Genomic DNA, 25000 nt, shown 5'->3' with positions numbered 1-25000 from the left:
AAGGAAGGAAGGAAGGAAGGAAGGAAGGAAGGAAGGAAGGAAGGAAGGAAGGAAGGAAGGAAGGAAGGAAGGAAGGAAGGAATTGGAACTAGAGGGAAGTAGGAGAGAGGAAGGAAGGAAGATAAGAAAGAAAATAAGGAAGGAAGGAATGAAAGAAGGAAAATGAGTAAGTGAAAATGAGGTGAAGGAAGGATGGAGGAAAAGAAGGAAGGAAGGAGATGGGATTAGAGAGGGAGGAAGAAAAAGAAAGAAATAAAGAAATAAAAGAGGGTGTGGGGTAGGGAAGGAAGGAAATAAATGTAAAATAAAGGTAGGAAGGAAAAGGAAGGGAGGGGAAAAAGGAAGAAGAAAAGAGGAAAATTAAATGAGAAAGAGAAGCGAAGAAGGAAGGAGATGGGAATAGGGAGGGAGGGAGGGAGGGAGGGAGGGAAGAAAAAGAAAAGAGGGTGTGAGGTAGGGAAGGAAACAAATGAGAAATGAAGGAAGGGAGAAACGGAAGAAGGAAAATGAGGGAGGGAAGGAAGGAAAGAAGGAGCAAATAGGAAATTAATAGAAAGTTGAGGGAGGGAGGGACGGGAGAAGAACGAAAGAAGGAAACAAGAAATGAAGCAAGAAACAAAAGAATAAAAGGCTGGGAGAAAGGAAAGGGAAAGAAGTAAAGGAAAATTGAAGAAAACAAAGAGAATGTAAGGGTGATTGAGCTCCTGGTTGTACCTCCTCATCAAACTAATTTCTACAATTTTAGGAAAGGACCAGATATCACTCCCGTTCTCAGTCATCATCTACGTATCATCTATTGCTATAACTCCTACAGCTGGCCATCTCAGTCAAGTGACTCTGATCAATTGTTTCTCCTTCCTTCCTTCCTTCCTTCCTTCCTTTCATCCATCCATCCATCCTTCCTCCCTTTCCTCTTTCTTTCTTTCTTTCTTTCTTTCTTTCTTTCTTTCTTTCTTTCTTTCTCTCTCTCTCTCTCTCTCTCTCTCTCTCTCTCTCTCTCTCTCTCTCTCTCTCTTTCTTCTTTCTTTCTCTTTCAGTGGCACAGCGGTTAGAGTGCAGTACTGCAGGCTACTTCTGCTGAGTGCCGGCTGATTGCAATTTGGCAGTTCAAATCTCACCAGGCCAAGATTGACTCAGCCTTCCGTCCTTCCGAGGAGGGTAAAATGAGGACCCAGATTGTTGGGGGCAAGAGGATGACTCTGTAAACTGCTTAGAGAGGGCTGGAAAGCACTGCAAAGCGGTATATAAGTCTAAGGGCTATTGCTATTGCTATTGCTATTGCTCTTTCTTTCTTTCTTTCTTTCTTTCTTTCTTTCTTTCTTTCTTTCTTTCTTTCTCCTTTTCCCTCCCTCGGGTGGAGGAACCCATTAAGGAAAGCAAGAATAAAGCACAGCACCTTAAACACTCAAACTGAATGCAGTTTTGCAAGTCTGCTCTTTTTAAAAGAAAAGAAGAAGAGGAGGAGGAGGAAACGAAGAGAATCCAATACTCTGCATAACTACTGTCCCTACTATCAGCCCCCTCAAAAGAGGTCGGGATGATTTAAATGCATTGCATGCTTTGGCAAGTGGACAGCTGGAATTTTGGCAGCGGCACCAGCTGGAGATCCTGGGAATGTGACCTCCGAGGATATTAATAATTGCGATGCACGGGCAGTAGCACGGCTCTCGCCTCCGGTTTCTCCTTCTACCGGGCAGCAAAATAGAGGCACTAAAAAAACCAAGAAGCTCTTGAAACACACACAAAACGCCCCTTGGCAAAATAGAGGAAAATCTCTTCCAATACAAGTCAGGGGGGGGGAAAACCCCCAATTTTTCTTATTTGGAATTTCGCTACGCTGGGTGATTTGAGCTCCAAGCGAAGAGAAAAGGACAGAAATTGGCATCGGGATGAAAGAAATGGAAGCAAGATGATTGATGTTGGCCTGGGAGTCGCAACGGGCAGCATCAGGCCAAGCTGGGTCGAGATGGAAGTCGAGCTGGATGAGAGACCACAAGGAGATCTCAGGATTGTACAACTAGACTGGGATATTTGAAACGAAACATGGGAAAAAGCACCTGTGGGTACAAGTAGTCCTTGACTTACAACAGTTCATTTAGTGACCATTCGAAGTTACAATGGCACTGAAAAAAGTGACTTATGACCACTTTTCACCCTTACAATCATTGCAGCCTCCCTCCCCCATGGTCATTTGATCAAAATTCAGAGGCTTGGCAACTGGATCATATTTATGACTGTTGCAGTGATCCGTTTTGTGACCTTGTGACAAGCAAAGTCGACGGAGAAGCCAGATTCACTTAGCAGTGAAGGTTGTAAAATAGGGCAAAGCTCATTTAGCAACTGTTTTGCTTAGCAACAGAAATGTTGGGATCGTGGTTGTAAGTCAGGGACTACCTGCATTGGCAAGAAATAGGATTTATTTTTACTTGTAAGTTTTAACTTTTTAAAACCCTATTTTTTTCAGCTACAAAATTCCCATTAAGAACACAAACAAGTATAATCTTTATTGTCATCGTACTTAAAATACAACGAAATAAGAACTAGAATTTCCATTGCTGGGCAAGGTGGTTGTTTGGTGAGCCAAGCCTGATTTTATGACTTTTTGCCATGGTTGTTAAGCAAATCATGGCAGTTGTTAAGTGAATCAGATGGTCACTAAGCAAATCCGGCTTCTCCCATTGACTTTGCATGTTGGAAACCAGCTGGGAAGGTTGCAGATGTTGATCCGCATGACCCCAGGATGTCACAAGTGTCATAAATACATGCCAACTGCCAAGCCACTGAATTTGATCATGTCATGTGGTGAATGCTGTCATGGTCATAAGTGTGAGGACTGATCATAAGTCCCTTTTTTCAGCACCTTTGTACTTCTGAAGTCACTAAATGAATGGTTGCTGGTCGAGGATTACCTGTATTCGTAATTCCTTTTTATTTAAATTTAATTCACATGATTAATTTTATTATTTTATTAACTTTACCCCGCTTAAGTTTTTCAATGCGGTAGTACAAAAATATGGTATAAAGTTTGACATTATGTAACTAGTATTGGAGGTTTTATGTTTTTCTAAACAAAAAAAATGAAATATGAGCAACTTTGTACAAAACTTAAAACAAATCGAGGCGGGAACAGGACGGCTCTTCCAAAAGAAAGGCCGGTGCCGCTCCGTTGCCTAGCAACAAAGCGTTCACCTGCTCTGATCTGACTGGCTAAGTTCAGTCACGTGAGATCCCGCCTTCTCCTCCCTTATCCCGCCCACTAACGGAGAGATGGAAAGCTGTGGCGCAGACGTCGAGCGCCTCCTGTGGAGGATTAAGTGGAAAGCACCTGATGCTCAAGTGACACCTTACGGTCTTTTCTGCGCATGTGCACAGCAGAACGAACGAAGAACTAGAAAAGTGGAGTGTGTCCTCCAATACCCGAGGTCAGGAAAACTAAGTGCAGTGTCCGATATTTGTCAAGTAATGAATATTTCTGAACAGGCCCATTTCTCCTTCCCGTAGTGATAAATATGTAAAGCAACAACTAGGATTTCGCTCGTTTCACCTACACAGCGAAAAAAATTCTCGCAAGACATCAACGCTGCACCACTCTAGCCGAAGTCGTCTATAAATCGAACGCGGAACTCACGTGACCAAACGTCCAGCTTCGCCTCTCCAATCACGTGCCGAGGGAGTGACGTCACCGCCGTCGTTCGGATCACCCTTGCGGCTTCTCCCTCCTTCCTCCGCCTCGTCTTAAAGGGCTATGTCCCTTTTCTCGTCGCTGCTGCGGCTGCCTCAGCGAGGCCTCGTCACGGCCGCCGTAGCCGCTCGACACCGGCTGGCACAAACAAGGCCGCGGCCGGGCAGAAACGGAGGCCTGTGCCGAAGGACGCCACGGCAAGCGGCAGCGGGAGGAGCCGTCCTGGTTGGCAGCGGCCTCAGCCTATCAGGTGAAAGGGGGCGTGTCTCCTTGTCCAATGGCGACTCGGGTGTGACGAGGGTGGGCGTGGTTTCTTATGTGGGCGGGGCTTCTGGGGATTAAATGGAATGGCGGTATTGATTGAAAATAAGTTTTCTAGACTTTTTAAAAAAATTTATTCCATTAAATTATTAATTAAGGTACCAAATTGATTGGAAAGGAATCCCTGTGCCAGAAGAGGCATATATATGTATATGTGTATATATAAATATAAATAAAATAATTATACAATTATATAAATGAAATAATTTATACACACACACACACACATTGTTGTCAAAGCACCTAGATCTAAACTATAACAAAATTTTATACTCTTAAAAATGAATAAATAAAAGGCACCCCCCCCCTTCCCAACTGCCTTTGACTTCCTACCATTATCCTCAGGAAACACAGGCAATGGCTGCTGGGCATTCAGGACCAGAATACAGATCGCCAAGAGTTGAAAGGGGCCTTGGAGGTCATCTAGTCCTGCCCAAACAGGCCACCTTACACCCTTCCAGACAAGGGGCTGTCCTGTCTCTGGAAGCCGTAGGTGGAGAGAGAGGCTGCTTTAATGGCATGCAAGCTCTATACTGATTTTTGTTTTAATCTTAGATCACTTTTTTTATCCAAACTTTTAAGAGGGGTGGGCTTCCACTCGCAGAATCCCCCAGCCAGAAGGTTTAAGAAGGATGGACTTCCACTCCCAGAATTCCCCAGCCAGCAGGCTTTAAGAGGGATGGACTTTCACTCCCAGAATTCCCCAGCCAGCCTGCTTTAAGATGGGTGAACTTCAACTCCAAGTATTCCTGAGCCAGGGTGCTTTAAGAGAGGTAGATTTCCACTCCCAGAATTCCCCAGCCGGTATGCTTTAAGAGAGATGGACTTCCACTCCCAGAATCCCCCATTCAGCATGCTTTAAGAGGAGTGGGCTTCAAGTCAGATGCTTGGGCAACTGGTTCGTATTTATGATGGTCACAGTGTCCTGGGGGAGTCACATGATCCTCTTTTGCAAACTTCTGACAAGCCAAGTCAATAAGGAAGCCGGATTCACTTAACAACCGTGTAGTTAACTTAAATAATTGCAGTGATTCACTTAATGACTATGCCCAAAGAAAGTTCGTAAAAGGGAGGGAAAACTTACTTAGCAGCTGTCTCACTTAACAAGGGAAATATTGATTCCTTTTATGGAGAAACTAATCCAGGAGGGAAGCAACTTAGAACTAAGGAGAAATTTCCTGACAGTTAGAACAATTAATCAGTGGAACTCATTGCCACCAGAAGTTGTGAATCCCCCAACACTGGAAGTCTTTAAGAAGATGTTGGATATCCATTTGTTTGAAGTGATGTAGGGTTTCCTGCCTAGGCAGGGGGTTGGACTAGAAGACCTCCAGGGTCACTTCCAACTCTGCTATTCTATTCTAATTCAAATTCTACTAAATCTAATTTTAATTATTCTAATTGCAATTCTAATTATATGAATTCTAATTATACTAATTATTCTAATTGCAATTCTAATTATATGAATTCTAATTATACTACTTATTCTTATTCTATTCTAATTCCAATAATAATTCCAATTCAATTTCTAAATCTAATTCTATTCTATTAATTGTCTGCTTTTTTCTAACTCGGGGATATGGAGCATGGGGTCTTCCCCTCTCCTATCCCAACCTCTCCGGCTTTGCTTCCCTCCCAGCCTTCTTCCTTTTCTCTGGAGATGCTGGGAAGGAGGAGGAGGCAGAGGAAGGAAAAGCCAAGGAGGAAGACCCCGAGGACGCCATCATTCTGTTGCTGAAGAAAGCCAAGGTGAGCAAAGACGGCTCAGAAGGGGAATCCCCCCCCTCGCCCCCCCGGAACGGTCCTTTTTGGAAGCAAGGCCTCTGGCTCCCCCCCAGCACCGGGCTCTTCTACCTCTGGGATGGGGGGGGGTAGCAGGGGTTTGGGCTTGGCTCCCTCTCCATCTATGGGGCCAGAGGTGGGGGGGAGTCAAGATGAGGTGGCCCCTATCTTGATTTGAATAAGGGTGCAATCATGTTTTAAACTCTTTTTTTGGGAGCTACTGGGCTGCTTTTGCTAATTTAATTAGGTTTTTTTCCCTTTTCCTTCTTTCCTTCCTTCCCTCCCTTCCTCTTTTCCCTTTCTCATCTTCCTCCCTCCCTCCATTCCTTCCTTCCTTCCTTCTTCTTTTCCCTTCTTTCTTTCCTTCCCTCCCTCCCTTCTCTTTTCCCTTTCTCATCTTCCCTCCTTTCTTCTTTTCACATTCTCATCTTCCTTCCTCCCTCCCTTCCTTTTCTTTTCCCTTCCTTCTTTCTTTCCTTCTTTCCTTCCCTCCCTTCTCTTTTCCCTTTCTCATCTTCCCTCCTTTCTTCTTTTCACATTCTCATCTTCCTTCCTCCCTCCCTTCCTTTTCTTTTCCCTTCCTTCCTTCTTTCTTTCCTTCCCTCACTCCCTCCATTCTATTTTCTCTCTCCCCCCTTCTCTTTTCCCTTTCTCATCTTCCCTCCTTCCTTCTTTTCATTTTCTCATCTTCCTCCCTCCCTCCCTCCCTTTCTTCTCTTTTCTCTTCCTTCTTTTTTCTTTCCTTCCTTCCCACCCTCCATTCCTTCCTTCCCTTTCTCTTCCCTTCCTTCTTTCTTTCCTTCCTTCCTTCCCTCCCTCCCTTCTCTTTTCACTTTCTCATCTCCCACCATTCCTTCCTTTCTTCCTTCCCTTTTCCCCATATCTTCCACCCTCCCCACCCCTCCTTCCTTCTCCTCCTCCGTTCCTTCCTGCCACTAGCTGAAGATCATGAAAGGAGAATTGGAGGAAGCTGAGCGGCTCCTCCACGAAGCCTCCTGGCTCTCTCAGCAATCAAGCAACAACGCCGCTATTATCTACACGTATGACATGGTTAGTCCCCCCCCCGCCCCCCCCTTCCTCTGAACCCTCAAGCATTTCCTCCTTGACCTTCCCCTGGTGCTTCTTCTCCACAGTTCCTTCCAAGAAAGGCCTCTGCTATCTATCTATCTATCTATCTATCTATCTATCTATCTATCTATCTATCTATCTATCTATCTATCATTATCAACATGTTAAAAACAAGAAACAAGGAAAAAGTTAAGGAAACAATTGGTCCATTGCTGGGGGAAAGTGGCAAGAAGGTGACAAGCAACAGGGAGAAAGCAGAACTATTTAACTCATGTTTTGCATCTGTCTTTACACAAAGGGATAAAACAGTCCAACCTGTCAAAAACAGCACCACAAAAATCAGATTAGGAACACAAGTTGAAATAGGGAATAAAATGGTAATTGAGCACCTGTCTACCCTAGACGAGTTCAAATCACCAGGACCGGATGGATTACACCCCAGGGTTCTGAAGGAACTAGCAGACGAGATCTCAGAACCACTGAATTATATCTTTCAGAGATCCTGGAACACCGGGGAACTACCAGAGGACTGGAAAAGAGCTGATGTGGTTCCCATCTTCAAAAAAGGGGAAAAATAGATCCAGGAAACTACAGACCTATCAGCCTGAACTCAATACCAGGAAAGATTCTGGAAAGGATAATCAAGCAACGAATTTGCGAACACCTAGAAGCAAACAAAGTAATAGCCAAAAGCCAACATAGATTTGTCAAAAACAGATCATGCCAGACTAATCTTATTGCATTCTTTGACAAAGGGAAAAAAATTAGTGGACCAGAGGAATGCCGTCGATATAGTTTACTTGGACTTCCGTAAGGCATTTGATAAGGTAGACCATAACCTACTACTAGATAAAGTAGAAGAATGTGGGTTAGACAACATCACCACCAGATGGATTCGTAACTGGCTGACCAACCGCACTCAACGTGTAGTCCTCAATGGAACTGCATCTACATGGAGGGAAGTATGCAGTGGAGTACCCCAAGGCTCTGTTTTAGGCCCAGGACTCTTCAACATCTTCATCAATGATTTGGATGAGGGAATAAATGGGGAACTCATCAAATTTGCAGATGACACCAAGCTGGCAGGAATAGCCAACACTCCAGAAGACAGGCTTAAGATACAGAAGGATCTTGACAAACTTGAACATTGGGCACTATCTAATAAAATGAAATTCAATGGTGAAAAGAGTAAGGTTCTACATTTAGGCAACAAAAACGGAATGCACAGTTACAGTATAGGTGGTACCTTCCTCAACAGTAGTAACTGTGAAAGGGATCTTGGAGTCCTAGTGGACAGCCATTGAAATAGGAGCCAGCCGTGTGCAGCAGCTGCCAAAAAAGCCAACACAGTTCTAGGCTGCATCAACAGAGGGATAGAATCAAGGTCACGTGAAGGGTTAATACCACTTTATAAGGCCTTGGTAAGGCCACACTTGGAATACGGCATTCAGTTCTGGTCGCCACAATGTAAAAAAGATGTGGAGACTCTAGAAAGAGTGCAGAGAAGAGCAACAAAGAGGATGAGGGGACTGGAGGCTAAAACATATGAAGAACGGTTGCAGGAACTGGGTATGTTTAGCTTAAGAGAAAGAAGGACTAGGGGAGACATGATAGCAGTCTTCCAATATCTCAGGGGTTTCCCCAAAGAAGAGGGAGTCAAACTATTCTCCAAAGCACCTGGGGGTAGAACAAGAAGCAATGGGTGGAAACTAATCAAGGAGAGAAGCAACTTAGAACTGAGGAGAAATTTCCTGACAGTCAGAACAATTAATCAGTGGAACAGAAGTTGCCTCCAGAAGTTGTGAATGCCCCAACACTGGAAGTCTTTAAGAAGATGTTGGATAGTTATTTGTCTGAAACGGTATAGGGTTTCCTGCCTAGGCAGGGGGTTGGACAGAAGACCTCCAAGGTCCCTTCCAACTCTAGTATTGTATCTATCTATCTATCTATCTATCTATCTATCTATCTATCTATCTATCTATCTATCTATCTATCTATCTATCATCTCTCTATTATCATCATTATCTATCTATCTCCATCCATCCATTCACTCTATCCCAGTGATGGCGAACCTATGGCACGCGTGCCACAAGTGGCACGGGGAGCCATTTGTCAGGGCACGCGAGGCGCTGCCCTGTCAGCTGGCCAGCGCGCATGCACGCGCTGGCCAGCTGAGTTCACCTTTTTAAAAGCTATTTTTTGCCTTCCCCAGGCTCCAGAGGCTTTATAGGAGACTGGGGAGGGCGAAAAGAGCCTCCCCCGCCCCTCCGGAGGCTTCAGGGACCGTCCGGAGGCTTCCCTGAAGCCTTCGGAATGCTTAAAACCACCCTTCCGGGTTGCTCGGAGGGTGGTTTTAAGCATTCCAAAGGCTTCAGGGAAGCCTCCGGACGGTCCCTGAAGCCTCCGGAGGGCCTCCGGGGAGGCGCGGGAGGCTCTTTTCGCCCCCCCCAGGCTCCTATAAAGCCTCTGGAGCCTGGGGAGGGCGAAAAAAGCATGTAAATAGGGGGGGTTGTGCGTTGTGCGCGCATGCGCACTGGGGGTCACGCATTGCATTATGGGTGTGGCACGCCCGCACATGACCCCCCTGCGCTCCCCCCACTTGTGGCACGCGAGCCATAAAAGGTTCGCCATCGCTGCTCTATCCACTCATTCTCTCTCTCATATCTCTTTATCACTATCTATGTCTGTCTGTCTGTCTGTCTGTCTGTCTATCTATCTATCTATCTATCTATCTATCCACTCATTCTCTCTCTCTCTCGCTCATATCTCTCTATCATTATCTCTATCTATCTATTCAATCTATCCACTCATTCTCTCTCTCATATCCATCTCTATCTATCTATCCATCCATCCATCCATCCATCCATCCATCCATCCATCCATCCATCCATCCATCCATCCATCTATCTATCTATCTATCTATCTATCTATCTATCTATCTATCTATCTATCCTCTCATTCTATCTATCTATCTCATATCTATCACTATCTATATCTATCTATCTATCGATCTATCTATCTATCTATCTATCTATCTATCTATCTATCTATCTATTCACTCATTTTCACTCTCTCATATCTCTCTCTCACTCTCTCTCTCTCTCTAGCTATTTATCTATCCACTCATTGTCTCTCTCCTCTCTCTCATTATCACTATCTATCCCTCTCTCTCTCTCTCTCTCTCTCTCTCTCTCTCTCTCCACTCATTTTCTCTCTGTCTCTCTTTCTCTCTCTCTCATATTTATCTATCCATCCGTCCATCCATCCATCCATCCATCCATCCATCTATCTATCACACACAAGTAGAAATCAGTGACACAGAAAATATTCTCTGTGAAAAAAGCGAAATAACTCCATTTCCTTGGTGTCTTCCAGATGGCAAACTTGGCCTTCCTGAGAGGAGAGCTAGAGAAGGTAAGGAAATCATTAGAGGAGGACCCACAATTCCTTTTGGGTGTGGCGTTGGGTGGGTGGGTGGGCCAGGGCGAGTCCCTTTCTTCCAACCGCTTGTGACCCTCTCCTCCTCCTCCTCCTTCCAGGCCGAAAAGCTTTTCAAAGTCACCATGAGCTACATGCTGGCCGGGGACGTAAAGCAAGTAAGTACGTTTCTCGGCTAGGAATCTGCTCCAGGAGGGTCCCCGTGATTTTGCATCGCCTGCCTCTAGACCGGGGCGTCTGCAAACGCGGCCATGTCAAGGCTTTGGGGCTACAGTTCCCAGAATTCCCCAGCCAGCATGTCCAATTGGGGAATGATACGTCTGCAAGAAAACAACGAAGCTCAGAGAGCACCAAGGACCCCCTAAGTTCTCCTCCTCCTCCTCCTCCCTTTCTCCTTCTTTACTCCACAAGCTCCCTTTGATTACTGATGATGTTACCTAGTTGGGTAACGAAATGTCTTCAAGAAAACAGTGAAGCTCAGAGAGCACCAAGCACCCCCTAAGTTGTCTTCGCCCTCCTCCTCCTCCTCCTCCTCCTCCTCCTCCTCCTCCTCCTCCTCCTCCTCCTCCTCCTCCTCCACCACCACCACCACCACCTCCACCACCACCACCTCCTCCTCTTCCTCCTCCTCCTCCCTTTCTCCTTCTTTACTCCACAAACTCCCTTTGATTACTGATGATGTTACCTAGTTGGGTCATGAAATGTCTTCAAGAAAACAACCAAACTCCGAGAGCACCAAAAAACCCCACAGCCTTCCTCTTCGTTCTTGCTCTCCTTCTTCACTGCACAAACCCCCCTCCCTTCTAGCACTGATGGTGTTAAGTACGCCTCCTCCTCCTCCTCCTCCATCCTTCTGCAAATCCTCTTCCCTTCCGTCCCTGATAGTGTTACTTAGCTGGGTCATGAAACATCTGAAAGAAAACAACCCATCTAAGAGATCATGAAGGACCCCACAATCCTCCTCTTCCTCCTCCACTCCACAAACCCCCCTCCCTGATGGCATTACCTAGCTGGGTCCTGAAATGTTTTTTTGTTTGTCTTGTGGTTGGTGGGAGTCGTCATGCTTAGAATGCGGATACATTACACATCATCCCCCCTCCCCTTTTCCCCCACCCCCACTATCCTCCAGGATGACAATGCTATCCTCCAGATGTCCCTGAAGCTGGCCAGCATCTACGCGGCTGAGAACCAGTAAGTGTGGTCACCTCTTGGTCCCTTTTCCTTGCTGGGCCTAGCAGAATCTTTCTCAAGCTGGGCAGTATTGAGAGAGGTGGACTCCAACTCCCAGAATGCCACAGCCAGCCTGGTAAGATACACAGACTTCAACTCCCAGAATTCCTCAGCTCGCATCCTTTACAATGGGTGGATTTCCACTCCCAGAAGACCCCAGCCGGTCTCCTTTCAAACGGACTTCAATCCCCAGACGACTTGGGCTGCTTGCACATTAGGCAGTTGTATTAACCTCTAATGGAGGACCTGGTGGCCGCATGGAACAGTGCGGCTGCCGGGGCCTTGGACTGGGTTGCGCCTTTGCGGCCTCTCCTGCGGCAGCGTTCCACCCTGGCCCCTTGGTTTACCGAGGAGCTGAGGGTGATGAAGCGTCACAAGAGACGCCTAGAGAGCAGATGGAGATCTTCACGCTCTGAATCTGACCGAACACAGGTAAGAACCTACTTAAGGACATACCTTGTGGCATTAAGAGTGGCCAAGCGTCGATATTGTGCCGCTCTTATTGCATCCGCAGACAACCGCCCTGCCACCCTGTTTCAGGTGACCCGCTCCCTCCTTTTACAGAGGCCGCGGGAAGCCCCCTTGCAGGGTAGAGCAGAGGAATTTGGGGAATATCTGCAGGACAAAATCGCTCAGATCCGTAGCGAGTGGGTCCCCTGCAGTGGGCTAGGAGGGACGCTAGAGGCGAGTCTTGTGGTACCATCTTGGGAGGAGTTTGACTCTGTTACTGCCGATGATATGGACAGGTTGCGTGGTCGACTGCGAGCCACCCATGTTTACTGGACCCGTGTCCCTCCTGGCTTGTACTGGCATCCTGGGAGGTCACACGAGGCTGGCTCCAGGAGTTAGTCAACGCCTCCTTGAGAGAGGGGTTCTTGCCGGCCGTCTTAAAAGAGGCGGTGGTGAGACCCCTCCTCAAGAAGCCTTCCCTGGACCCAGCTATATTAGATAACTATCGTCCTGTCTCCAACCTTTGCTTTTTGGCAAAGGTTGTAGAGAGTGTGGTGGCACAACAGTTCCCATGCCACTTGGAGGAAATTGATTATCTAGACCCGCGCCAGTCCGGTTTCCGGCCCGGCCACAGCACGGAGACGGCTTTGGTCGCATTGGTGGATGATCTCTGGAGGGCCAGAGATGGGGGTTGCTCCTCCATCTTGGTCCTATTAGACCTCTCGGCTGCTTTTGATACCATCGACCATGGTATCCTATTGCGTCGTCTAGAGGGGTTGGGGGTGAGGGGCACCGTTTTGCGGTGGTTCTCCTCCTACCTCTCTGGCCGAGCGCAATGTGTGCTGACGGGGGCAGAGGTCGACCCTGAGGCCGTTCACTTGTGGGGTGCCGCAGGGGTCGGTCCTCTCGCCTCTCCTGTTCAACACGTATATGAAGCCGCTGGGTGAGATCATTCGTGGTTTTGGGGTCGAGTACCATCTGTACGCTGGCGACACTCAGCTGTACATCTCTACCCCGAACCACCCCAACGAGGCCGTCGAAATGATGTCCCGGTGCCTGGAGGCCGTACGGGTCTGGATGGGCAGTAACAGACTCAAGCTCAACCCCTCCAAGACGGAGTGGCTGTGGTTACCGACGCCCCGGTTCAACCAGTGGGTTCCATCACTGGCCATCGGGGGCGAACAGCTGGCCCCCGTGGAGCGGGCACGCAATTTGGGCGTCCTCCTGGATGCCCGGCTGTCAATGGATGACCATGTGACGGCCGTGGCAAGGGGGGCGTTCCACCAGGTTCGCCTGGTGCGCCAATTGCGCCCCCTATTGGACCGGAGCACCCTGCACACAGTCACCCATGCGCTAGTGACGTCCCGACTGGACTATTGCAATGCCCTCTACATGGGGCTTCCCTTGAGATGCACCCGAAGGCTGCAGTTGGTCCAGAATGTGGCCGCGTGGGCAATTATGGGAGGTACTAGGTACTCTCATGTAACACCTCTCCTGCGCGGTCTGCACTGGCTGCCTGTGGCTTTTCGTGTGCGTTTCAAGGTGTTGACTATCATCTTTAAAGCGCTCCATGGCACAGGACCTAGGTATTTGCGGGATCGCATCCTGCCCCATACATCCCTGCGGCCGATTCGCTCTCACAGGGAGGGACTCCTCCGGGTGCCGTCCACTAGGCAGTGCCAGCTGGTGACGCCCAGGAGTAGGGCCTTCTCTGTGATGGGCCCAACCCTCTGGAATGACCTCCCCCCCGATATTAGAACAACCACCGATCTCCGCTCCTTCCGTAAGAAGCTTAAGACCCACCTGTTCAGCTTAGCTGGCCTGGCCTAACTGTAGTTTTGTGTCCCTCTAGCCTGTATTTTAAATTTTTAGGGGTAGGTTTTTAGGTTGTTTTAATTTTTAATCATACTGTACAGCCTAGTATTTAATTTGATTTTACAGGTATCTAAGAATATTTAATTTTGTATACTGTTTTTATTGTGTGGTCTGTACACCGCCCCGAGTCCCTTCGGGGAGAGGGGGCGGTCTATAAATTTAATAAATATAAATATAAATATATAAGCCACAGGTTCTCCTCACTTTATCAGCTGAACCAGGGGGGAGATTAAGTGTTTTTATTTCTCTCGGATCACCTGGTTTACCCAAATATTGTGTGTGTGTGTGTGTGTGTGTGTGTGTGTGTGTGAGAGAGAGAGAGAGAGAGAGAGAGAGAGAGAAAGAGAGAGAACATGTTTGTGTGTACGTGTGAAGCATATGTTTGTGTACATGCATGTATGGTTATGGGTATACATATATTTTTTCTTTGAGAGAATTTCATCAGAATTTCATTTTTTTTAATGTGTGCCAGTCTCATAGAAAAGAGTGACAAAAGGTTATTAATATGCCCGTATGTGAATATATTATTAATATATAATATAGCACAATATATATTAATGTATATATTCATAAACTTTATTGTCACTTTTTTCTACGAACACATTAAAAAAATGTAATTCTGACACCCACTCTCAAAGAAAAAAGATATGTATATATAAAAATACTTTAAGGGACGCAGTGGCTCAGTGGCTAAGACGCTGAGCTTGTTGATCAGAAAGGTTGGCAGTTCGACAGTTCGAATCCCTAGTACCGCGTAACGGAGTGAGCTCCCGTTCCTTGTGCCAGAGCTTCTGCCAACCTACCCGTTCGAAAGCACGTAAAAAATGCAAGTAGAAAAATAGGAACCACCTTTGGTGGGAAGGTCGCAGCGGCGTTGAGTCCTGCCGGCCACATGACCACAGAGACGTCTTCGGCTTTGAAACGGAGATGAGCAGCTCCCCCTAGAGTCGGGAACGAGTAGCACAGATATGCGAGGGGAAGCTTTACCTGAAAGATACTTGGGAGGAAACCACATCTTTAGTTATAAAATGTGAACCCCCGAAGGAACTTTAAATAAACCTTTCCCTGTTTTATTTTTCCTGCGCAGGGACAAACTCGCCCTGGCCGGCTACCAGTTCTGCATCCTGACCCTGGAGGAGAAAGTCGCTAAGCAGAAGGAGATGCCCGCGGGCACCTTGCCAGGTAGAGGACCAAGAGGGGCTGCCCAGGCCTGTTGGCCCTCAGCCTGACAATCCTGAGAATTTGCTTACCGTAGTCCTTGACTTACGACCAAACGCTTAGCGATCGTTTGAAGTTACGTCTGACCTCACGGACTGCTACTTAGAACCCAGATTCTGACAGTTGCTGCCCCCTTGTGGCCATGTGATGTAACTTCAGGCTCTCAGAACCCGCATTTACGGCTGTTTGTGGTGACGGGAACGCATTTTAGGACGGTTTTGTAAAAAAACAACGGCATTTGCTTCTGATTTTCCTGCCAAACTGCTCCCATAGTGAGCCATGGGTTCACTTAACGACCACGGCATTCACTTTATGACTGTTGCAAAAATGGTTTTAAAATCAGGCTGGGGACCAATGTATTTTACAACTTCTTAGGACTGATGAGCATGCTGGTCGTAAGTCGAGGACTACCTGATACTTGGTTGAGGGAGGAGGAACCTTCTGGGAATTATAGTTCATGCTATTATAGGTAGTCCTCGACTTACAACCACAATGGAGCCCAGAATTTCCGCTTCTGTGCGAGACAGTTCTTAAGTTCCGCCCCATTTTACGACCTTGCCACCGTTGTAAAGTGAATCCCTGCAATCGTTAAATCAGTCACATGGTTGTTAAGTGAATCTGGCTTCCCCTTTTGGTTGTCAGAAGGTTGCAAAAGGGGATCACGTGACACACACACACACACACACACGGAACATAGCAACCATCATAAATACGAGTCAGCTGCCAAGCGTCTGAATTTTGACCGTGGGGATGCCGCAACAGACGTAAATATGAAGCACGGTTCTAAATCACGACAGTCTTCAGTGTGAAAAAACGGTCCAAAGTCCCATTTTTCAGGGCTGTTGTAACTCGTAACGGTCACTAAATGAACGATCGTAAGTCGGGGACTGCCTGTAATGGAGACCAGGGCCGGGCTGGGTTCACGCTCTCTTCCCCTCTTGTTCCAGAGGAAGAGCGGGTCAACACACACCTTCTACTGGCCATGAGTATGGACTCCTACGCCCGCTATCTGCTGGCGCACAACCAGACAGCGCTGGCCCAGACGATGTACGAGCGGGCCCTGAAGATCGCGATGGAGGTCAACGGGGAGAGGCACCCCCAGGTGAGCCCCGTGGGGCTTCCAGGATGAAGGGCAGAAGGGCAGAAACTCATCGGGCTGACAGGGTTTATAGACTTGATGGGGTTTCCTGTTGGAGCAGGAGGCTGGACTAGATGGCCTCCGAGGTCCCTTCCCATTCCGTAATCCTTTTTTCTTTTTTTAGAAGTGTTTCTGAAGGTTTTGTTTTATTATGTCAAATACAAAGAAGAGAAGGAAAAAAATAAGAAATTGAGGGAAGGGAAGGGGAGCGGGGAAAGGTGGGTGTGGGATACAAGGGGAAAGAGAGAAAGAAAGAAAGAAAGAAAGAGAGAGAGAGAGAGAAAGAAAGAAAGAAAAAGAAAGAAAGAAAGAAAGAAGAAAGAAAGAAAGAAAGAAAGAAAGAAATAGAAAGAAGAGGGAGGAAGATGGATAGGTGGAGGAAGGGAGGAGAAAGAAAGAAAGGAAGGAAAGAAGGAAGGAAGGGATAGGTAGAAAGAAAAGGATAGAAAGAAGAAGATGGATAGGTGGGGGAGGGGAGGAAAAAGAGAGACAGAGAGGAAGGAAGGAAGGAAGGAAGGAAGAAAAAAGTAAAGAAAAAAGAAGGATAGAAAAAAGGGAGGAAGATGGATAGATGGGAGGAAGGAGAAAGAAAGAGAGAGGAAGGAAGGAAGAAAGGAAAGAGAAAGGGACAGAAAAGAGGCAGGAAGATGAATAGGTAGTAGGAAGGAAGGAGAAAGAAAAGGAAGAAAGAAAGGATAGAAAAGAGGGAGGAAGATGGATAGGTGGGGAAAAGGAGAAAGGAAGCAAGAAAGAAAAGGAAGAAAGAAAGTATAGAACAAAGAGGAAGATGGATAGGTGGGAGAAAGGAGAAAGAAAGAGAGAGAGGAAGAAAGAAAGAAAGAAAGAAAGAAAGAAAGAAAGAAAGAAAGGATAGAAAAAAGAGGAAGATGGATAGGTGGGAGAAAGGAGAAAAAGAGAGAGAGGAAGGAAGAAAAAAAAAGAAAGAAAGGATAGAAAAAAGGAAGATGGATAGGTGGGAGAAAGGAGAAAGAAAGAAAAGGAAGAAAGAAAGGATGGAAAAACGGAGGAAAATGGATAGGTGGGAGGGAGAAGAAAGAAAGAAAGAAAGAAAGAAAAGGAAGAAAGAAAGGATGGAAAAAAGAGGAAGATGGATAGGTGGGAGGGAGGAGAAAGAAAGAAAAGAAAGAAAGAAAGAGAGAGAAATTGTCTTCTAATTCTTCTTAGCAGAGGAGAAGAGAAACAGCTGCCCTCTTTGCTTGGACAGAGTCAGAGAGAACCAGCCATTCTCACGACATTCAATCTTTCTGATCGGAAAACCCAAGTTTCCTTTCTTTATCTTCTCTTCGACCAGCCCAAACGCCAGAAGCGGCAGATGATCCAAGTCAAACTCCCAGAGCAGGGCAGCCTCGCTGGCTTCGGAGTCCCTCGACTTCATTCTTGTCTCTTCTGATCTGGGGTTTTCCTCCCTCCCTTTTTTTCTTCCTTCCTCCACGGCTCAGACCGTGGTGGTGATGAACGATTTGGCCACGGCGCTGGACGCTCAGGGGCTCTACGACGAAGCCTACGCCCGAGTGAGCAGAGCCGCCGAACTTGCCCAGCAGACCCAACACACGGATACTCACGTTATCCTGAACAACCTGGCCGGCATCCTGATCCATAAAGGTGAGAGGCGGCATCGGGGTGAGAACCAGCGTTGTGGGGCAAGGAGATGGGAAGAGGAGAGGGGGGGGGAAATATCCGGAAGCTTTCAAGAAGAGACTGGACTGCCATCGGTCAGAAATGGCGTGGGGTCTCCTGCTTGGGTGGGGTGGGGGGTTGGACTAGATGACCTACAAGGTCCCTTCCAACTCTCTTATTCTGTTGTTATTCTGTTATTCAGAAGTTGTGGGAGTTTCATCACTGGAAGCTTTGAGAAGAGACTGGACTGTCATCGGTCAGAAATGGCATAGGGGCTCCTGCTTGGGCTGGGGGTAGGACTAGATGACCTCCAAGGTCCCTTCCAACTCTATTCTGAATTAATTAAAATGGTGGGAGCTTCACTGCTGGAAGCTTTCGAGAAGAGACTGGGCTGCCATCGGTCAGAAATGGTTTAGGGGTCTCCTGCTTGGGCCGGGGGGGGGGGGGGGTTGGACTGAATCAGGGGTCACCAACCTTTCAGGGACCACTAAATTCATAATTTTAAATCCCGTGGACCACCACTGAATTTTTTTAAAAAAGATAAAGAGTATTTAGTGCAATGTAAAAAAATGCAAATATTTTTTCTGCGGATCACCAACATGTTCTCGCAGAGCCGCAGTGGCCCATGGAGCCCCCGTTGGTGACCGCTGGAGTAGATGACCTCCAAGAGAAATGGCAAACCTTTTAGACACCGAAGAGCCTAAGCTGCGCCTGGGCACATGCCCAAACTGGAAGGGGTGTGAATGCGCGCATGCACGGACATGCACAGACACATGCGTGCCTGCAGACATGCACCCATGCATGGGTGGCCACGTGTGCCTGTGCAGCAGAGACCCAAAGACCGGCTGGCCGGTGTGTGACCTTCTGACAAGCCGAGTCGACGGGGAAGCCGGATTCACTTAACAACGGTGTTGCTAAGTTAACAACGACATGATTCCCTTAACAAGAGTGGCCAGAAAAGTCGTAAAAGGGAAGAAAACTCCCTTGACAAATTTCTCATTTAGCAACAGAAATCTTGGGCCTCGTGGTCGTACGTCGAGGACTGCCTGTGCTGTATGATCGTATTTGTGTTGCATTGCACATTGTTATTGTTATTGTTGTATTGTTCGGTTTTATATTTATTTTCCAACTTTTATAAATTCCGTTGAAATTCTCAATCATCCAGCTGGCTTTCATGCCTAAGGCGGGACTAGAACTCACCGTCTCCCGGTGATTGGCCCAGTATGCCTAAGGCGGGACTAGAACTGTCTCCTGGGGATTGGCGCAGTATGCCTAAGGCGGGACTAGAACTCACCGTCTCCCGGTGATTGGTCCAGTATGCCTAAGGTGGGACTAGAACTCACTGTCTCCTGGGGATTGGCCCAATATGCCTAAAGCGGGACTAGAACTCACTGTCTCCTGGGGATTGGCCCAGTATGCCTAAGGCGGGACTAGAACTCACCGTCTCCTGGAGATTGGCCCAGTATACCTAAGGCGGGGCTAGAACTTACCGTCTCCTGGGGATTGGCCCAGTATGCCTAAGGCGGGACTAGAACTCACCGTCTCCTGGAGATTGGCCCAGTATGCCTAAGGCGGGACTAGAACTCACCGTCTCCTGGAGATTGGCCCAGTATGCCTAAGGCGGGACTAGAACTCACCGTCTCCTGGGGATTGGCCCAGTATGCCTAAGGCGGGGCTAGAACTCACCGTCTCCTGGGGATTGGCCCAGTATGCCTAAGGCGGGACTAGAACTCACCATCTCCTGGGGATTGGCCCAGTATGCCTAAGGCGGGACTAGAACTCACCGTCTCCTGGAGATTGGCCCAGTATGCCTAAGGCAGGACTAGAACTCACCGTCTCCTGGGGATTGGCCCAGTATGCCTAAGGCGGGGCTAGAACTCACCGTCTCCTGGGGATTGGCCCAGTATGCCTAAGGCGGGACTAGAACTCACCATCTCCTGGGGATTGGCCCAGTATGCCTAAGGCGGGACTAGAACTCACTGTCTCCTGGGGATTGGCCCAGTATGCCTAAGGCGGAACTAGAACTCACCGTCTCCTGGGGATTGGCCCAGTATGCCTAAGGCGGGACTAGAACTCACCGTCTCCTGGGGATTGGCCCAGTATGCCTAAGGCGGAACTAGAACTCACCGTCTCCTGGGGATTGGCCCAATATGCCTAAGGCGGGGCTAGAACTCACCGTCTCCTGGGGATTGGCCCAGTATGCCTAAGGCGGGACTAGAACTCACCATCTCCTGGGGATTGGCCCAATATGCCTAAGGCGGGACTAGAACTCACCGTCTCCTGGGGATTGGCCCAGTATGCCTAAGGCGGGACTAGAACTCACCATCTCCTGGGGATTGGCCCAATATGCCTAAGGCGGGACTAGAACTCACCGTCTCCTGGGGATTGGCCCAATATGCCTAAGGCGGGGCTAGAACTCACCGTCTCCTGGGGATTGGCCCAGTATGCCTAAGGCGGGGCTAGAACTCACCGTCTCCTGGGGATTGGCCCAGTATGCCTAAGGCGGGACTAGAACTCACCGTCTCCTGGGGATTGGCCCAATATGCCTAAGGCGGGGCTAGAACTCACCGTCTCCTGGGGATTGGCCCAGTATGCCTAAGGCGGGGCTAGAACTCACCGTCTCCTGGGGATTGGCCCAGTATGCCTAAGGCGGGGCTAGAACTCACCATCTCCTGGGGATTGGCCCAATATGCCTAAGGCGGGGCTAGAACTCACCGTCTCCTGGGGATTGGCCCAGTATGCCTAAGGCGGGGCTAGAACTCACCGTCTCCTGGGGATTGGCCCAGTATGCCTAAGGCGGGACTAGAACTCACCGTCTCCTGGGGATTGGCCCAATATGCCTAAGGCGGGGCTAGAACTCACCATCTCCTGGGGATTGGCCCAATATGCCTAAGGCGGGGCTAGAACTCACCGTCTCCTGGGGATTGGCCCAATATGCCTAAGGCGGGGCTAGAACTCACCGTCTCCTGGGGATTGGCCCAGTATGCCTAAGGCGGGACTAGAACTCACCGTCTCCTGGGGATTGGCCCAATATGCCTAAAGCGGGACTAGAACTCACCGTCTCCTGGGGATTGGCCCAATATGCCTAAGGCGGAACTAGAACTCACCGTCTCCTGGGGATTGGCCCAATATGCCTAAGGCGGGGCTAGAACTCACCGTCTCCTGGGGATTGGCCCAGTATGCCTAAGGCGGAACTAGAACTCACCGTCTCCTGGGGATTGGCCCAATATGCCTAAGGCGGGGCTAGAACTCACCATCTCCTGGGGATTGGCCCAGTATGCCTAAGGCGGGGCTAGAACTCACCGTCTCCTGGGGATTGGCCCAGTATGCCTAAGGCGGAACTAGAACTCACCGTCTCCTGGGGATTGGCCCAATATGCCTAAGGCGGGGCTAGAACTCACCGTCTCCTGGGGATTGGCCCAAAGTGAATCTGGCTTTCCCATTGACTTGGCTTGTCAGGTGGTCGCAAAAGGGGATCACATGACCCCGGGACATGGCAACCTTCATAAATTCGAGTCGGTTGCCAATTTTGATCACATGGCCATGGAGATGTTGCAACGGTCGTAAATGTGAAAAAGAGCCCTAAGTCACATTTTTCAGTGCCGTTGTAGCTTCGGTCACTAAACGAGCGGTTGTGAAGTCGAGGACTTACCTGTATTTTCTGTATCAACCCTTTTTTCAGGAGATTATTCCCAGGCCAGGCAGGTCTACAAAACCGCCCTGGAAGTGGCCGAGAAATCGGGTGATGGCGTCGCTGTGCGATACATCAGAAAGGAACTGGCTCAGCTGGCCAAGAGAAAGCGGATGCGATCCAGAGGAAAAGCCGGCCTGCAGGAGACGGACGCGGGCAAGGATGGGGCAGAGGGGCAGAAGGAGTGACTGGTCCCCCAGCTTCCCGCCGTTGGCTTTCAAGAGAGTCCGACCTGCAGGAGGCTTTCCTTTCCGCTCGCAAGGGCAACACGGCGTTTGGCAACCCTTGATCTGCGCCCTGCCCACAAGGACGGAGCCTAGGGGATGCCGGCTGGAGGACAAAAAGCGAGGACCCCTGAGGAGAGCCCCAGTTTGGAGCCCTGGGCTGTATAAAGCGGAGAGACCTGCAGCTTAAGCAATAAAATTATTATTTTTAATTCCCCAGTCATCCCACTAGGCCTCATGGAGGTTGGCCCCTGTTTTGACCGAGGCTTCCCGAGAGCCTGAAGCAAACTCCTGGTCCCAACAAAAACCCTTTTATGAATTGAGTGTGAATTCTGCTCCTTCACCTCCAGCAGTGTCTTTCAAGGGAGGATTTACAGTCACAGACCTCATCTGTCGTGGAGAGCTGCCAGGCCGATCTCTGCAGAACTTAGCAAGGAATCTCGGAGAGTCACAAACCAATTAAGCGAACTAATGGCCTCCTGCAAGCTCCACTCCCCTTTCGCTCCCCTTTTATTCCCTCTGGGAGGAGCCATTCATTGTCCACCTGTGGCCTTACTCCCAGGTTGACCCCTGTTCCTCAGCTGTTCCCTTCCTCTGGCAGCTCTGCGCATGGGCACACTGGGAACAGGCTCCATCTGTTGTGCCTCACTGATGTCTGACTCCGAAGGCAGCTAATAACTGTCAGACGGTCCTGGGCCCCTCTCTGCCTCCTACACAGAGCCCTCATCCAAGCCTTCCCCAGACTCCAGGACTGGCCCATCTTCCTCCCCAACCCTCCTCACTGTCCAATTCTGCTGCCAACTCTGCTGGGGGGTCACAACAGTCCCTTACTAGTTGGCATTAACTACAGATAAGATTAGATTAACAAGAGTTGGAAAGGTCCAACCCCCCCTGCACAAGCAGAAGGAACTCCCTTACACCCATGATGGAACCTCTGTGGGCACACTAGCCGCCAACCCACCCCATTTTGGGCCTGGAAGGCCTGCACCAACTTGGAAGCCAAAATGGGGCACGGGGGGGGGGGGGGCTTAGTGTGCCCCCACGCCCCATTTTGGCTTCCAGGTTGGTGCAGGCGGCTTGGAAAGCCAAAAATGGGTGAGGGGAAGCGGGGTGCATGCGCAGGAGATGCTCGCACATGAGTGTGTGTGGGGGGAAGGGTGCATGCAAGGGGGGCGCTCACTCTGCATTTTGGGGTTGGGCCGGGACATCCACCCGCTTTAGGCACTCGGCACCAAAAAGTTTTAAGCCATCCCTGCCCTACCCCATTGCCAGTTTTTCCTTGATATCCAAGAGTTTGTTTAGTGACCGTTGGATCTCTGGGCCGAATGAAGAGTTTGGCCAGTCGTATTTTTTGAGTCCTGTCAAAACAGGATCCTCTCCCCATCCCACCCCCTTTTTTTTAAAAGAAAAAGAGGTCATACTAAGTTAAGGCGGTAGATTAGGGGACCGTTTCTGGCAACTTTAAGATGGCTGCATTTCAACTCCCAGAATCCCCCAGCCGGCCTGTTTATTAGAGGATTCTGGGAGTTGAAGTCCACCCCCTTCAAGCTGCCAAAACTTGAAAAATGCTGCTTTTGGGTGTAATTCTCACAACTTCCTTTGCACCCTTCCAAGAACAGATTTAAGATTTACTCAAGGAGCCAACAGACGGTGGCAGCCGCCCACCGGCTCCCTTGGGAGAGAAGCAACTGAGAGCTGAGGAGAAATTTCCTGACAGGAGAATTAATAGGTGGAACAGCGAAGGAAGGAAGGGCAATGGATGGAAACTAATGAAGGAGAGAAGAAACCTGGAACTAAGGAGAAACTGCCTGACAGTAAGAACAATTAATCAATGGAACAGGGAAGGAAGGAAGGAATGGATGGAAACTAATCAAGGAGAGAAGCAACTTAGAGCTGAGAAGAAATTTCCTGACAGGAGAATTAACCAGTGGAACAGAAATTGCCTCCAGAAGTTGTGATTGCTCCAACACTGGAAGGTTTTAAGAAGATGTTGGATAGCCATTTGTCTGAAACGGTATAGGGTTTCCTGCCTAGGCAGGGGTTTGGACTAGAAGACCTCCAAGGTCCCTTCCAACTCTTATTCTGTTAAGGCTAAAACATATGAAGAACGGTTGCAGGAACTGGGTAGGTCTAGCTTAAGAGAAAGAAGGACCAGGGGAGACAGGATAGCAGTCTTCCAGTATCTCAGGGGTTGCCCCAAAGAAGAGGGAGTCAAGCTATTCTCCAAAGCACCTGAGGGTATAGGACAAGAAGCAATGGGTGGAAACTAATCAAGGAGAGAAGCAACTTAGAACTGAGGAGAAACTTCCTGACAGTTAGAACAATTAATCGGTGGAACAGAAGTTGCCTCCAGAAGTTGTGAATGCCCCAACACTGGGAGTCTTTAAGAAGACGCTGGATAGCCATTTGTCTGAAACGGTATAGGGTTTCCTGCCTAGGCAGGGGGTTGGACTAGAAGACCTCCAAGGTCCCTTCCAACTCTCTTATTCTGTTGTTATTCTGTTATTCAGAAGTTGTGGGAGTTTCATCACTGGAAGCTTTGAGAAGAGACTGGACTGTCATCGGTCAGAAATGGCATAGGGGCTCCTGCTTGGGCTGGGGGTAGGACTAGATGACCTCCAAGGTCCCTTCCAACTCTATTCTGAATTAATTAAAATGGTGGGAGCTTCACTGCTGGAAGCTTTCGAGAAGAGACTGGGCTGCCATCGGTCAGAAATGGTTTAGGGGTCTCCTGCTTGGGCCGGGGGGGGGGGGTTGGACTGAATCAGGGGTCACCAACCTTTCAGGGACCACTAAATTCATAATTTTAAATCCCGTGGACGACCACTGAATTTTTTAAAAAAAGATAAAGAGTATTTAGTGCAATGTAAAAAAATGCAAATATTTTTTCTGCGGATCACCAACATGTTCTCGCAGAGCCGCAGTGGCCCATGGAGCCCCCGTTGGTGACCGCTGGAGTAGATGACCTCCAAGAGAAATGGCAAACCTTTTAGACACCGAAGAGCCTAAGCTGCGCCTGGGCACATGCCCAAACTGGAAGGGGTGTGAATGCGCGCATGCACGGACATGCACAGACACATGCGTGCCTGCAGACATGCACCCATGCATGGGTGGCCACGTGTGCCTGTGCAGCAGAGACCCAAAGACCGGCTGGCCGGTGGGAGGCGGGGCATCCCCTCTTGTGACCTTCTGACAAGCCGAGTCGACGGGGAAGCCGGATTCACTTAACAACGGTGTTGCTAAGT

The 25000-nt window shown here is 48.7% G+C and overlaps 3 protein-coding genes across 4 annotated transcripts in view; 2 read left to right on the top strand and 1 right to left on the bottom strand.

Annotated features, from left to right (window-relative positions):
* The window catches only part of ZSWIM7 (zinc finger SWIM-type containing 7), a 32731-nt gene extending 28965 nt beyond the window's left edge, over positions 1–3766 (bottom strand). Inside the window, exon 1 of the mRNA XM_081945514.1 lies at positions 3629–3766. The gene's annotated coding sequence lies outside the window, so the exon portion shown is untranslated. The remainder of the gene's footprint in view (positions 1–3628) is intronic.
* Positions 1–21970, top strand: part of LOC309388274 (tetratricopeptide repeat protein 19, mitochondrial-like) — a 22242-nt gene extending 272 nt beyond the window's left edge. Inside the window, exons 2-11 of one of the 2 annotated variants that reach the window (XM_081945482.1) lie at positions 3502–3971; positions 5643–5752; positions 6725–6835; positions 10229–10267; positions 10393–10449; positions 11421–11482; positions 14934–15028; positions 16012–16166; positions 17663–17825; positions 21523–21970. In XM_081945482.1, the coding sequence (XP_081801608.1) occupies positions 3746–3971; positions 5643–5752; positions 6725–6835; positions 10229–10267; positions 10393–10449; positions 11421–11482; positions 14934–15028; positions 16012–16166; positions 17663–17825; positions 21523–21719 (1215 nt within the window). In that variant the 5' untranslated portion in view covers positions 3502–3745 and the 3' untranslated portion in view covers positions 21720–21970. The remainder of the gene's footprint in view (positions 1–3501; positions 3972–5642; positions 5753–6724; positions 6836–10228; positions 10268–10392; positions 10450–11420; positions 11483–14933; positions 15029–16011; positions 16167–17662; positions 17826–21522) is intronic. The other variant, XM_081945483.1, reaches the window with a different exon arrangement.
* Positions 21971–22846: 876 nt separating this feature from the next.
* The window catches only part of LOC309387470 (tetratricopeptide repeat protein 19, mitochondrial-like), a gene marked incomplete at its 5' end in the record, with an annotated part of 12561 nt that continues 10407 nt past the window's right edge, over positions 22847–25000 (top strand). The window contains one exon of the mRNA XM_081943951.1: positions 22847–22850. Within this exon, the coding sequence (XP_081800077.1) occupies positions 22847–22850 (4 nt within the window). The remainder of the gene's footprint in view (positions 22851–25000) is intronic.

Source organism: Natrix helvetica (assembly GCF_964273705.1).
Source record: "Natrix helvetica genome assembly, chromosome: 2".
NCBI classification, from domain to species: domain Eukaryota; kingdom Metazoa; phylum Chordata; class Lepidosauria; order Squamata; family Natricidae; genus Natrix; species Natrix helvetica.
The sequence above is the reverse complement of the archived record's forward strand: the minus strand, read 5'-3'. Positions and strand labels throughout refer to the sequence as shown.